At 36.3% G+C, this 16,328-nt stretch overlaps 1 protein-coding gene across 2 annotated transcripts in view; it reads right to left on the minus strand.

The window, feature by feature from the left end:
- Positions 1-16,328, minus strand: part of NAV3 (neuron navigator 3) — a gene marked incomplete at its 5' end in the record, with an annotated part of 269,996 nt that overhangs the window by 138,868 nt on the left and 114,800 nt on the right. For both annotated transcript variants that reach the window (XM_080621573.1, XM_080621572.1), the window contains 2 exons: positions 2,620-2,759; positions 5,445-5,513. In XM_080621573.1, the coding sequence (XP_080477699.1) occupies positions 2,620-2,759; positions 5,445-5,513 (209 nt within the window). The remainder of the gene's footprint in view (positions 1-2,619; positions 2,760-5,444; positions 5,514-16,328) is intronic.

Below are 16,328 nucleotides of genomic sequence, written 5' to 3' on the forward strand. Positions count from 1 at the left end.
GGTGCATTTTCTGTTCCTGATTTAACCACAGCTACACAGAGTTACCTGTGTCACAGCAATGGGTTGGATCTGTCTGTGAAAACTGGGCTGTACTCAAAGAGAAAAACTGCATTTGCTCAGGGGAGCTAGTTTCTTAGTGTGGGAACTACTCCTTAAGCATCATCCAAAGGAAATAACACTAACGACATACTAAATAATGACATACTAAATAGAAGGCCCATATCACATCTTATTTTTGATCACCTTCAAGCCTCCTTTAACTCTGTGTCTACATATTCATTCCCCACTGTGACTGAGTTGGAAATCATGTCATGCAGGAATGAATTTCAAGTATTACATATAATAGGATTAAGAAAAACCCTTATGCTATACATCTTTTCTGAGGTTTCATTATAGCCCATATAGGAAGGTGTAGTAGAGCAAAATGTACCAAAAGAGGTCTACCCTTGAAGAGGTCTGGAGGTCCCAACCTCTAATGACTATTTACCTAGCACAAGTTAACTCTTTCTCCAATTTTGTTGCTGTTTATGCAGCACTAATGCAGATTACAAGTAATTTATTATATGATATATATCTCAGAAATTGCATGCTCCAAGCATCAGCATCAGAAGCAAAATTTGAAATATAAGGTTTACTATGTGTGCCAACTGTAAGAAGAAAAACAGTTTTTCAATGTATAGTGACACTTCTTTTTAAAGAGATGTTCACTACTATTGCTATTGTGAGGGTTAAAGTTTGTTTCCAAACAAGTTCTTCAAAAAAACTCAGGTCACAGAACATCCTCAAATACAAAAAAAGAAGTATCAAAAGGCTGAAATTTCATTGTAATATGCAAACATTAGCCACTATAATAATGAAAGTTAAAATTTATATAATTTAAAATATATTATGGTTCAGTTGTTTTGCTCTTTAGGCAAAGAAGTAGCATGAGGAATCCAGCTACAGGATCTCATGTGTTCTTTTAGGGTATTATACAAAAAATATTACTTTGCTATCCTTGCACACCCAGCAGTCATTTTCTCTAATTAACTTCTGCTTTATACTCTAAAATGAACTAGTATTCACTTTACGTTATTATGTAAAATCAATGTTCTTCCATCCATTCTGCTGTTTCAAAGAAAAGAAAGAAGAGACATATCAAATATAGTATTCTGTAGTTATGCTACATTGCATTTTCTGTATCTTGTAAAATGAACTGAATGATTACACACATGGCAAGCCACCCCTTATCCTTTTGCAAATGATGACTTCACTAAAATTCTCTTCAAGATTCTCATTCTCTGCTGTAAAGAAATGGGAAAATAAAGAAATCTATCATGCAAAAAGCCACATAAATGTGCAATGCGATGCAAAACTTAGCAGCCAAAAGACAATTTCCAAGTAACAAATTAAGAATATTAATATCTACAAGCATGTCTCACCTTGAATCATTTCGCTCTCACATATTTCAGTACCAAACTTATGTCAATATTCTAAAACCTAAACTGCTGTACATACCTTCACTCAAGCTGCCACATCTCCTACTTCGTAACTTCACTATCGTACTTGTGAACTATACAGTGTCTGCTCAGTTTTCACTCTGATCTCTTTCTAGTTTTAGCCTGGATGTCTTGCCACTAACAAATTCTTAATAAAATAAATCCCACTACAGAACTATCTAAAACATTCGACCCTGATAGTAGAAAATAAAGAAATAACTATTGAAAGCACGGTTTTATATCTTCAGATACAGCTAGGGGCAAAGCGTGTTCATCAGAATCTTGTAAAAAAAGTCTGGATAGCTGCCTGTTGCTTGGGTGAAGAACATTCACTGCATACTTGTTCCTCCCACAGACCTCAAGGATGCAAACGGGTACTATGTATATTGTATCATTTTCAACTGTATTCTAACCCAGAGATATGAATAAAATGCTGTTCATTACACAAAAGGAGAAAGAAAGGGGATAGGGGCTGGATTAGTTACACAACTCAGAAAGCTGAATTTGCAAGTTATTTTTTCTGAGACAAAGCCTGAAGAGGCACGTTTTCCAGGAAAGCAGTGTCAGGGTGGGAGAAACAGAAGGATCCAGAGAACTCAGTTTGTTTCCATAATGGAAGATCATATTTAAAGGAGGCAATAAAACATGAACACTGAATTCAAATCACTGCAAAATTTCATTAAATTTGTTTTAATTTCCAATCCTCTATTCAGACATATATGCACTAGGTAAGGCTCTGAAGGAACAGAAGCATTAAATGTTCTGATGACAATGTAATATTCTGGTTCTTATCCATCAGCGACTAAGATGCAAAGTCCCCTGAAAACTATGTTGCTCTTCCTTTGGCTATGAGTAGACTTGAATATGGACCAAGAATATAGGCATCCAATATGTGTTCATTTTTGCTTCAGAAAAATCACCCAATGATATTTCCATCAAAGAGAGATAAAATATAACATTTTGAAAGTTTTCAGTTCTGAACTTTAATCCCAACTCAATCTCAAGTCCTAATACAGAGCTCTATCTCCATAGGTCTTCTTACCAAGCCTTCAACCCTTGTGAATGGGTTCTTTTGGCGATATTTCTTTTTGTTCCTCTTGTATGTGTTGTAAAGTAAACTTTTTAATTTTTAATCACTCACCTTTTTCGTTTCCATTTGCATATTGTGGAGGCTTGTTTTTGTCAATGCTGTTAAAGCTCTGGCTTCTCCGATTTAAATTAGAAGCTCCCTGGACTTTGGTACTGCTGCCAGCAGCTGGCACCCTTGAGGGTCCTGGAAGCCTGGAATGGCATAATCAGAAATCAGTTCATTTTATGTAGTGCAACATATAGAGGAGGCAGTACGCAAATAACAGACCAGAATTTAAAACCAACAACTGAAAACAGTGATTTCAGGTAAGCAACAACAAACAGGAGTATTAAATTAGTTAGACTCCACAAATGAAAAGCTTATCCTTACACACACAAAAGGGAAAAAGATGCTTTTTAGAGTCACAAGACATGTAAGAAGATGCTTTGCATTTGCCATTAACATTGCTAAAACAGATTCTCCCTCACAAACCATGAGAGTGAAATATCAACTTTTATTTAAATCTATCACTTTTGAAGAGGAAATGTTACAGAAATTGATTAGAAAGCACAACAATACACAGTGGAGAAGTATTTTGTATGCCTTACTCTAGTAAATGTTTCACTGCTGTGTTTAGCATAAAAGCTGCCTTTTCAGTTATCTTCTGTTATTTTTCAGAGGACTATTGGCTTATTATTTTAAATGAAAAGTATTGAAAAGACATATTTTAGCTAGATGTTACAGATGCATGGATACCTTTTAGATAGAAGTATGTAATGTGGACCGTACAGTTCATTTGTTAGTATTTGCTGCCACCATCTGAACTTTACTGTGTGGCTATGCTAAGTAAAAAAGGGAGACTGTTGTCCCTGGTGTGTGTACACCTGCATCTTTTTTCTGTCTGAATCTATTCTTTGATGTGAGATTCTTTAATATGTTTACTTCAAACATTCTGCAGCATCTTCGTGGGCACCCCCACTCCTTTCCAGTTTTGTTATTTGATAGACAAAATGAAATGCTTAAATCAGCAAGAGTCTTTTGCCATAGGAGAAGATCTCTCTTCTGTTTCTCGCTTATTGGAATAATATGGTGATTTTAATAGTGGCAATACAAATTACACCCGAGATATCAAATTCCGTTAGTTTCACTGTATTATGAAAGAGCAACATCAGAAGGGAGAAAAAAACCCCCCACATTACAAAGAATTAAAAAATGTTAGATTCCTTCCAACCTTTTGTTTGTTTAATGTATTGGTATAACAACAATGTTCAAATAATTTTATTTTCATTAACTAACATATGTAAACAGCTCCATGTTCTCTTCCTTTACCAATTTAAACCTTAGAGAACTAATCCACTAGTTATTTTTATGGCTCATTCTGGCTGCCAGCCTGCCCTGCTAGTCTCTTTGCTGAGCCCAGAGCAGACTGTCTCTGCTCTGCAGCTGCAAGCATGCTAACCTTTACCATGACCCATGAATTCGAGTGATCTTCTGTTCCCTGAAGAATGCACTAAAACAAACTTAAAAATCCATTTGCTCCTTCTCATTACCCTAATTTGAAAGGCAGTAAGAGCCCTGATATAATTTGTCAAAGGTAATGAAAAAAGCAATGACAAGGCATGTGCAACACTGGAAACTCATCTGTTCTGTTAAAATATAAAATAGTTCTGCATATATTCTGCATGCCAGAATTCAAGAACTTGCCACAGTAAGCACATTATACATGAGGTCATTTGCTCTATACGCTTTCCAGTTTACCTCATTTGCTGTCTTTTTTAATTGAATTCAGGTTTTAAATTGCTTTTGCAGAATCATGTTAAGCAGCTAAGGAAATGCAAAGAGGAGAATAACAAATAAGGGACAAGTCACATACCTCTGAACAGGCTTCGGAAACACTGCCACAGATTTAAAGTATTAGACAATAAGACTGTTAACCCCAACACGGTGAATGTGGACAAGACAGGAGTATCAGCAATAAGGAAAACTGTAGACCTATAAATGCAGGTGCAAAGCAACTGGACCGTGGTATAGCTCATTCCAAGCTATCACCAGCAACTTAAATTGTGTTAGTGCGCGATAATGCAAAATGCAATCTTTATTGGAGATTATGCAGTTTAGAATTCATTGTTCTCACCAATGAACTGTACAGCAAAGGTGTAATTAATGAAGGCATTATCACCCCCCACTAGAAAAAAAAAAAAAAAAAAAAAAAGACCAGAAAAAAAAGGAAAGAAAAAGTTAGAAACAAGAGTAAGCTTTAGACTTCAGTTTCTTTCCTCCGCAATCTGCCTTGTAGATTTTAGTGCTCACGGAAATGATAAACTAAAAGGACTGATGAAATATGAAATAGGTCAGCTCCAACACACAGCTCTGTCAAATTCATTGCCAAAACAAAGCAGCCTGTTAGTAGGGACTGTGTGCAGGCTACTCTTGACAGAGCAGAAGTCTTGGAAGAGGTTCTTTTTTTTTGCTCTATTTTGTTTCTGCATCAACTTGGCTCTATGAATTCAACCTTTCAGGTGGATTTGCAGAATATCTAGTGGGAATTGGGATGGACTCCCAAACTTCTTTTTACTCATGACTAAAGTAAGGGTTTGATCCAGAGAGTACAGAGCACTAAAATCACCAACTAACCCTTCACATCCAATACTTTACATGCAGGATACAAAGATGCAGGATACATAAAAACCAGAAATTTTGCTAATATACAGTACAAATCAGCTCCTTCCAGTCCGTACAAGGCTTTCCCGTGGCAAAGCTCATAGCTGCAAAGCTTGCACACATAACATAAATAAACACTGTTTAACGTCTGCTTATGTCCAAAGGATAAAAGATCAGTGGGCATATACTTGCTTGAGTATCACTAACAAGCAATAAATTAGAGATATTTAACTGACCTAGAAGTCTTTTTTTGACTGGTTGCAATTCCACTGTGATTAGACTGAGATGCATATCTGGCTGTGAGACTGTATGAGAAGAAACAGAGAAATTGAATTAAAGAATTACTTCAAACATGTATAGAAAGAACACACTTACCAGCAAACTATGAGTTAATGAATGCAAATTGAATGTGGACAGAAAACACAAACTAACTGGCAAAAAAAAAAAAAAAAAAAAAAAAAAAAAAAAACAAACATGCAGATTTTTATGATAGATGTAATGAACAGATTATGAAATAATGGATATTGTTATAACTTGCCTCATTTTTTACAATTAATTTAGGAACGGACAGTGAGAGCAAATTTCACTGAAGTCTAGTTTAATTCACACAGGGTGCACCTCAGCTTTGTGCCATTTTTCATTCACAAAAAGTACTAAGCACAAATATACAGCTGCTAGTTTCTCCAGCAACCTGAGTTCAAAGAGTGGCAATTAGGAACAAGTTTGCTATACCAGTTCCAATGAGGACTCAAAAAAATTCCTACTAAAGAAAGGTGATCCTCCTGACAGTAGAGATATATGGAAGAAGCATCCTTTCATAGTTTCCATTACTGTTAAAGCAGCACAGGTCATGTATGTGATACATTACCCAGGAAATTAATTCTTCATTAGGAAAAGCCCTGACCTTGTGCTTAGACTCACTGCTAAATTCAATAGGAAAATGCGCCTTTGTCTAGTAAGGCATCCAAACAGTATTTCTGCAACAGAACATATGCTGAGCTACAGGGCTAAAAACTGCATGCTCCTTTTCACACCCAACAATGTGTCATTCCTAAACAGCAAATTTATGCCTCTATTCTTTTAGACATTTGCATAGGGGATACGTCAAATGTACAGCCAAGGTAAGGCTTCCTGCCAAGCAATTTCAGCTACATAAACAGGTGCATGCTTTGGGATCCACATAGCCTTAGGATATAGACAGGTGGTTAAAGCAGGTGCAATCACAGCATCAAATTCCTTACATTATTAAGGAAATGATGGAGAACTGAGTAAGCAGGACCCTTGGTAGTCACAGATTGCTTTTGTCTCTTACAGTTCTGCATCTTCCAGCAATTCTAAGTAGCAGCTGAAACCACAGTGCTCTAGTCCTGACTTCATACACTGAAAGCACTTATAAGAAACACCTGGTGGTATTAAGTCTACCAGAGGAGTGTTAAGCAATTTCTGCTGGTCTACTGAAGCAAATAGCTGGAGTATAGAGCAGATGGGAGAAGCTCCTTAAGGGGCAGAAAGGTCTTCCCATACTGGCACATCAGTCCTGTAGAGGGGCAAGTGGAAGGCACAAACCGAGAGACAATCCCACTTGAATGGGATGTGTGATTATTGTTACTTTATCAAATTAAACCCCAATAAAGGGTTCAACATTACCTCTGTGCCTGGCAATTACAAATGGCACATGTGCACATGGCAAATATAGAAGAGAATACTTCAGTCTTAAGAGGGCAAAAAAGAATCATTCAATATATAAAAGCAGCATTCAATTCTGTGACATATATCTTCACAAAAATGCTGACAAAGTGCTTTTTTATACAACCATAATGTCTGTGGGAATTATAGTGAATTATGAAAATATTATAATAATTACAGTTTATATATTTTATCCATCTAGTCATTAGTAGTATATGAAATTAAATATTAATATATTTAATTATATTTCACTTGCAGCTATCTTTCTTAATAACGTCTGGACTTATGATACAAATGTGACATAGCTTATTTTGCTGAAATTGCTATATTTGTGCCTGGTGTAATAGCCCTTCTTTTAATGAGATCTTCCACTTGTGTTTTTTTAGCATATTTAAAATGAAGGAATCTAGAAATGGTTAGATGGTTATCTGCATTGACTAAACTAAGAAGGTTGTGAGAAAAATGGCATGTCAAATAAAATCTTAGTGTGTTTATGTTGTAAAAGGTAAAATGATACACAGTATAATCAACACAGACAGTGAACTGGAAAAACAGAGTGAATAGGATGCATTGTCATAGCATATTGTAGCTTTTCTACCTCAAACAACACAATTTCAAAGTAACTGGATAGATCAGATAACTTAATCTGAGTGATGTTGCTAAATTGTTGGTAAACTAGTCCACAGACAGACTGCACCCTTCTTTTTTTTTCTTTTTTTTTTTAATAGCAATAAATACATGAAGCACCTGTCTGGAGATGCCTGCTAGAATCTCTTCCTTCTATGCCTAGGACTCCATCCACTAGCAAATTCATGAAATGTCAGCCTACAGACTGCTTTCAGACTTTCCAGACAGGCTAGAATGATGGATGTGTCAGCCTCAATAAAGCATCCTTTCCACTGTGACTGACTAAATTTATTTTCCAAAGTACTGTGACAAATGAAAGAAAACTTCTACAGCTCATAAACCAGGTGCATCAAGTTCCTAATGACTTTGGGTTTTCCTTCTAATTAGCACTGGATTTGCAGGGCCCATTAAAGCTTTGCATGGGTTCCTGTTTCCCAGCCGCTGGCCTCACTATTACAGATGTGAACTGCAGCACAGTTGCACGACTAGACTTCAGTCTAGCCACTCTTCCAAACATATAAACAAATATTTACCTGCTGCCCTCTATTCAACCAGATAATTGTCTCCAGGCGAGACCTGTTAGTTAGGAAAATAAGCCTGTTTTGCTTAAATCAGTTATTTTCTTATGCTTACAGATCCACAGAGAGGTATAAGAAATATGTGCCTGCCATAAAACAGCAAATGCACATTAACAAATCAGACAGTACAAGTTTAACTCTACAGCATTTAGGACAAGGAAGGATCTACTCGTCAGAGGGACAGAAAGGGGGATTTTTAAAGCCTCTGCTTTTGAAAGTCTCCCCCAAAGACCCTTTCCACCCGTCTCCTCCACTGTGGTCACAGCTTGCACTCCTTAGAGGAGCCACAGCAGTCTCCTGCAGAGCCCAGCTGCAGGGCATTGGCAGGGAAGAGAACATGCAGACTACAGAGGAGACCAACCCTGACTGCACAGCCTGCAGGAAACCCTGCTTCTCCTAAAACTACAATCCAGCATTGCATTGCTGAAGGCAACTGCAACACTGGACCTGGGCCAAGCATCATGCTTAGGTCTCCTCTTCCACCTAATGCATAGGGGAAGAGAAGGCAGGTGCTCCTGGTTAAGCAAATCCTATTCAAAATAGGTAAAATAGCATACATGCATATGATGCCAAATCCTTAGAAATCATCTGAACTCTGCAAACTAGCTTCCAGGTTGGAATCGAGCCCTGATATTTTCTCTTGCAAATCAGGGAAATACTAGTCAACACAGCAGATATGAAACAGGGATAGAAGGTAATTTTGGCTGCTGGTCCCTTAGTTAAATGCTGTGAGAAAATGGAATAAGTATCCTAAGACTACTCAGAAAGGCAGTTCAGCACAGCGGTAGCTGGGGTAGTACTGAGAAAGCAGGTACGATGATGTTAGAGACTGTAGTGACCCTGCGGTGCTGATGAGGCACACGACAGTTGTAGTACAGCCATGCTGGTCACAGGAACCAGGACTCTGTGCTATTTATAGTCAGTCACATTGGGGAGCTATGCACCACATTCCACCTAGATGGCGAACTGATGCAGGGCATGCAGTGGCAACCGGGATAAAAGGGTTAAGAAACGGTCCTAAAAGGTGTAGGGGAACCTAGGAAGTCAACGTAAGGTACAACACTAAAAGTTCTTAAATGCCCTCCCACTAAAAGTGAATTGCAATACACAACTGAAATGGGCAAATAAAAGCAAAGAAGATGAAGAGGGAATGCAAGTGACTGCTCAACACTGTACTAAACTCTCACGAAGTCTGCCTTGCTGCTATACAAATAGCACAGAACACCAGAAAAAAAGCAGCTCCTTGAAAGTGTGTATACCATGTAAAGCTGGAGGATGAAGCTCCTATAAACCTTGATAAAGAGCATGAATTAAGCTGAAACTATTTTAACCTCCTGCTTCAAAAAGTAACCCATGCAGTGTCACCCTGAATATCATCAACTTTTTATTAAAAAGTCTTTCAAAAGATCAAAAGCATCATGTTACATCAGACTGTCATTTTCCTATAATGTTGAGAACCACATGGTGCTTTCTAAAATGCCTATGTGATCTGTTAAAACTAGACAAAAGGCAAAGAGGTTTGTAGTATGTAATCAAAGTCTTTCTACCTTACTGGCACATTTGAATTTTAATATGCTGTTGATCTTATAAAGTTGTATCACTAGGGAACTACACCAGAATGATTCAAGATTTTACTATTAGAAAGAGTACCTGATTAAAAAAAACCAAAACAAAACGAGTTTCAAAAGAATGTATTTTCAATGTAAAAATTTCCCCAGAAGGTCTTGATTGTGCTGTACAGATTTTTTTCTTTTTATTTCCTAAACAAGCTCCTTGGTTGCATACTTCTAAGCAGCCTGCGTGGCAAAAGGCACAAGAGATAATATTTTCAAGTTCAAATTTAGGTGTGCCTGCAGAAATGCCAGTAAGTTTCCAGGCTACTCAGCATACCAATCTGGGCAGGTAGAAGGTCCCTCCCTGCTTCTTCAAGTGGACAGCCAAAGAACACTAGGGAGGAAACCAAAAAAATTTGAATTTTCCCATAAACAATTATTTTTTCCAAGCATTTCTTTTGCCTTTTTAGCCCAATCTTGATGAATTAATACATGCTTATATCCATGCATATGTTTCTATTGATCTACCTATACATATATTAAAAATGTTATCTATACATAAATGCTACATATGTATATGTGTTTTATACATGTATCTATATTTTGTATTTTATAAATGTATTATTTTATGTATATATATAGCTAACATAGAAATAAGAGGAACTGTCGATGGCTCAGGCAGCTGTAGCTCACACCATGTCATCTGTTCTGTATTAGGTGGACATTTCTCCTTTCCGCTTTTTGAACTTCTGGCATCTTATACAAGAAGTCTGTCTCCAACTGATTCAGGCTTGGAGGTACTAGTAAAATTGTGTTTTCAATGTTATCCTGTTGTTCACAGCCCATAAACCAAAATGCAGATAATGCCAGTTTTGCATTAACATCCATGTTCTTGCAGAACACAGTGACTTGTAATAAGAACTAATCATCTGCCATAGTGACCATACCTACCCTGGTCCCAGTGTTTGTAGTACAGGTATTTTGTGGAAATAATGAAAGAATATATGAGTCACAACATTAAAGAAATGAAGAGCATATCAAATAATAAATGTGCTACCTAGCTTCTGTGCTTAACCTGTAGCTCACCTAAAATAACGCAATCTTTAAAAAACCACTTTTTTCTGACAAATTGGCCAAGTGGGTAACTGTGTGCTGCCAGAACTATGGCTATGCTCTTAGGGACCAATCATACCCTATTATGACCTTATCTCCATACTATTTATGATCTTGCACTAGAACAAAATTGTATCAGATGATCTGCACAGTAATATATGCCACTATTCCGTTTCACAGTTTGATAGAATAAGACTGTAGCAAAGTTTTCTCCTAGAGGGAATGAAAAAGGGGGTGCCAGGAAGCCTGAGGCTGTCAATTCTTCAAACTTATGTTCATCGGCCCTTGAACCTTTTCACAGTTTTCCAGAAAATGGACATTCATTAATGCATCCTAAAGTATGGCTGTGATTCCCACAAACCAGTCAAACAATTATCACATATTTAAGCCTGTTTTTGTCAAAGGTATTAAAGTACATTTGTGAGCATTTTGTTTGGTCTCCCCATTGACTCTAAAATAGTAAAAGTTACGCAATATAAAGAAATTACAAAACATTCTACCAACATTTCAGCTATGCTTCCATAAGCATTTTCAAAAAAGCAGACCAAAACACATACATATATATATATATATAAAAGTGATTTTCCTAAACTGCTGATTTATCTCTTTAAGTGTGGTGAATTTTAAATACTAAAAAACTTTTTTTTTTTCCACTTCTATTTTAATCCATTTTCCATGTGCAATAATTGTCATAAACAGCACTTTGGAAGTGTATGGACTTGGGGTTGGGATTTTTATTTGGTAAATGAAGACAGAAGAGAGAGTTATCTTCTCCATAGCAGCTGCAACATGTAATGTTATTTCATTAACTGACATCTGCAAAATGACAATATGTAGAATATCACATTTATTGCAAAGTCTGTAAAAATACTAAGAGATAAAAGTTGACAGAAAGGACTGACAATAGCAAAGAAAGTAGCAGTACAAATATAAATCTGACTTAAATAAAAGCAAGAATGCAAGGAAAAGACTGACCATATACACAAAACCAGACAATAGAAGAATTGATGAATCTCTATGGAGAGTGAGGGTAGAGCAACAAAGAATGTTTGAAGGCAAAATAACTACATTATGAAGCTTCTATTCCCTCAAAAGGAAACATACAAAAAGTTGGATTCAAATGCTACAAGGATGAATGGCACACTTCCCATTAAATTCTACATTATCTGAATTAGCAACAGGGAAAATTATGGCCAAAGTGCATCAGAACTGAAATATTAAAAGTAATCAGTGGCAAGGGAGACAAGTGCCAGACAGTGATATCTGAAATGCACAGGATGAGAATCATCAGTAAAATAAATTAAAACAGTCTTTTGGAAATTGTAAGAACAGACAAGGAGAAAAGATAGAAACCACATTTTGAAATGCAAACAAAACAAAAGGCAGAGAAAGAAATACCGTTCTCAAGCAGATGGCAGAGGTTATTTATAAACAGGAGAAATACAGGATCCTAAAGAAAATTTTCAGTCAAAGATCAGGTACTTTGCAGAGAGCAAGAAATGTAGAACATACTAAATAACACACAAAGGCAGGTACCAACCATAAAAAGCCATTTTTTCAGGATCCATCCTACAGAATTATGTAAGAAGATAAAAGACACAAGCAGTTTCTGAGAGGTTGGTAGTGAAATGGCTAAAGAGGAAATGATAAGTTTGAAAGAATCTTCTTTAGGATAGATTTAGAATCTATTGAGAGGCTAGAAAATGCTTTATAATTCACATTTTTATATGTTCTATCTAGTAGGTTCTCTATTGTAGCTCTAGAGAAGACCATTTGTTTTAGAAACTGAGTCTGTTTCAAAACCTCAATTTTCCCCCCGTAACTTTAAGCTTAAGAAATATTGTTAGATATCTTCTTATCTTAGAGAGGATGGGCTACAGGGAAGGAGTATGTGACAAACACATTCTTGCTATTGCATTGTGCTGCTTTTTTGTGTGAAGGTTATTAGAAAGGTTAGGCATTTGCCATCATCAAAAAGTAACTCTTTTGTGTATGATAATTTCTGAATCTGCCAAAGGAAACAGAAGTATGCATTATGAAACTTATAGTGCTGATGCATTTTTGCAAGCTATTTCAAAATATAGCTATTAAAAGGAATTTTACGAAAAAATATTAAATTATGGCAGTAATATTAATTTCTATGAGGCTATAAAGGTGTACTTTTTAACATATTCTGTCCATATATCATAGCTGTGGCCTAGAAAACTCTTGAAACTACAGTAATTCTCAGCATGTAAGGACAGTTTTATCAAATGCGTAAATTAATTTCATAGCTATGTAAGGGAAACAAATGGCATGCGGAAAAAAAGCCACTTTTCCTGATGACCTATATAGTGCTTATCACAGGAACAAGTCTCTTCTCTAATTTAGGCAATTCATTATTAAATATCATATATTTACTTAGGTACACAGTTAACTGATTAAATTGGGAAACAGAGATATTATTTACTTTAGTTACTTGGACTTCAGGACAATGGAAGATGAAAGAGCTTTCTTCCAAAGTTCCTTTCTTTGGGAATCCTGAGGATTGTCATGACTGTGTCTTTGAGGAGTAGAACAAAATAGGGCGAAGCTGATTTTCAAGATGGAAAGATAGGACAGTTAAAGTACAATTAAATCCATAAGGTCCATTTGAAGGTCAGCTGCTGCAGATCCTGGTGCAGTCACATCAAGCAATTTATTCTGCATTATCTCCTAGATGCATAAAAGTACATCCAAATAGACTAATAGCAGTTTGCCTGCTTAGACCCTACCTAGAAAACAGGGAATACAAAGAAGAAATAAATCTTTTCCTATATTATCTTCTATGCAGTCATTAGATAATGATTCTGTATTGGTAAAAGCAGGAACTACCTACCTGTTTCACTAAAACCAAGTGGCTAGGAATGGCAAGAGCTAAAGACAGTGAACAGACTTGGTTCATTGCTTTCCTTCCATTAACCAAGGAAGACACGTGACTATAGGCACATTTCATTTTCTGGCCTACGTCAGTGCAATGCACGTGGTGTAGACTGTTTAGGTTACATTTTAAATCTCCAGAACATTGAAACAAAGACCACCTTCTAAATTCAGAGGGGTGTAACAAAGATTGGCATAGATATTGCCAGTGTTTCAGCAAGGATCTATTGAGATTCGTAATCATAACCACTACATTCGCATTACTGTATTTCACCCACCACAAGCTGCGTGTCCAATATACTTCATTTTTTCCCTAGTACTTCTGAGCAGGAGGCAACTTGAAACCTAGTTCCCTGCAGTAGTTGTATATGCAACTGGCTGTAAAAATCAGCTACCTAACTTTGTTTATATGCCTAGGAAAACCAGGGTGCTCTTTTAATATAACAAATTTAACAAAATCCATCTGGACCTCAAGCTGTGCTCATCATTCCTGTACGTGATAAAATAGTTTGTCCATCTTGGGGAATTTTGCTGACAGCTTACTGAAACCAGTTACTGCCTAATCCATAAATGAGACAGAAGTTCTTTCATCCACATGTGTTTTCTCTTAGTATCTGGGTGGTTGAAAGACCATCACTGCAGAAAGTTTGGATGTATTGCTGTGATAATGGAATCCACTAGAAAAGCAAAGCATAAAAATATAATGTAACTATTGTTGTCATCTATCTGTACTGACATATAAATAAGGCCACCAGCACTGTATTTTGTTTAACTCAATCTCAAAGCCGCAACAAAGTCATAAGGAAAGAATGAAATGCCTACCTCAGATTTTGAAGAATTCAATTTCCATAGTTAGTCATACAAGAATACAGGAAATTTTAAGATAAAAAGAAATTTGAAACCACATCTAAACCCATTGTCTCCCTTAGGTTGCCATTCATTATCTACCATAGATTTTTCCACTAATTATCTAAATAATTTTTAGAGTTTTTATACTTAGTGGTATAAAATTATAATTTTCCATAAATAAAGAATATTCTTTGCAACAAAATTTCACTTACCATCAATCAATTTCCCTTATTCTTTCACATATAATTTGAAATGTTGTTGTTTGCCCTAGGATTCAGAGACCAGTGATACTCTTTCACATAAAAGAATCTTGCTCCCCTTCTGTGTGCACCATTTTTACAACTTTGAGCTTAGTTATGGACAGATCACATGGGATTAGGAATGTTAAAGCATTACCACACTGACCAAATTTAGATAACTTTGTTAAGAGCCTGCCGCAGAAAATTCATTATCCTCCTATGCAAACTTTACACTAAGGGGAAAGAGGCTCCTCCATTGTCCTGGGTTCATCTTAAATCACAACATCCACAAATCAGTTTAATTACATTCCTCATCTGTGTTGTCTCCTGTAGGTGACACTAATTACCTAGTCATACAAGGACAGTTATCCTCCTGAATTAGTCTCCTGAATTCCCCGTGTCTGCACAAACCTAATCCTGTCAGTCTCATAATTTTCTGATTATAACCTGAGGCTTCTCTTTGTTTACTATATCAAAACAACCTGGCTATGAAAGCTGTAGGGTCCTAATACTACTTGTTGTGCCTGTTACAGCTTTTGTTGGCAAAGTGCCCAAGCATTCTCACTGAGGTTGATACCAGAGTAGATAAAGCAGTTAGTACTGATCATTACCTAGTAATGATCACAGACATTGATGATTACTGAGGACATCATAACCCCCTAGGAAATTGAGTAGAAATTAAGTAATATGCTTCCTATAACTTTGCTGGAAGCAACAAAGAAGGTAACTTTTCTGACAGAATAATCTAACCTCAAGTAACTGCAAATATTAAGACATAGTTTCAGAGGCTTAAATTACAACACAAAATGTGATTGCTTACTGAACTTTTTTTTTAAAGTACAACCTTTTGTTAGTGTATATGTTTTGGTTTTGCTTATATCTCTGAACAAACACGTGCATATCAAATGCACTTAAATGTATGCAGTGCCTCAAAAGGACAGATTTATTTCTCAGGTGTCCAATGCAGTAGAAATATGTGAATCTTCAAGTCAAATAAAACACCCTTAGGTATAAGACAGACATTTATGGTGATAAACATCAACCTTCTATATATGTATGTTTGAAAACAAACAGTAAATTCTTGCTTTCAGTTTATACATACAAGAACGATGGTACCAATCTTGGTGTAATATTTTTTTAAATAGAAAAATTTTGCAGCCGAAACACAGATACGAATAGAAATTTCATCAAAGAATTAAATTATTTTAAACTCCTGCCATCAAAGTAGGTCTAAAGCACACTGACGGAAGCAGAAATTTTGTTAAACCAGCCTTAGATGTCACTTTATGAAGGCATGAATGCTGGGGTTCTGAAAACGGAATGATTACCTTTCCTCCTAATTAGGTATATATAAACACAGCAAAGTAAAAGAGCAGAAAAAGGCACTGAAAGACCATGAGATCTTGGGGAATTATAATGAAAAGAAACCTTTATAAAAATTTCATCCCTTCTTTGCCTACCATTCCCGAGCAGACAAAGGACTAGTGTGCAATTGCCATCTTCCAAATAGTGAACAACTGCTATGCTCCAAGCTTTTTTGGACAAACAGAATTCCTTGTAATAGCGGTGATGTATAA

Source organism: Psittacula echo (genome assembly GCF_963264785.1).
Source record: "Psittacula echo genome assembly, chromosome: 1".
NCBI classification, from domain to species: Eukaryota; Metazoa; Chordata; class Aves; order Psittaciformes; family Psittacidae; genus Psittacula; species Psittacula echo.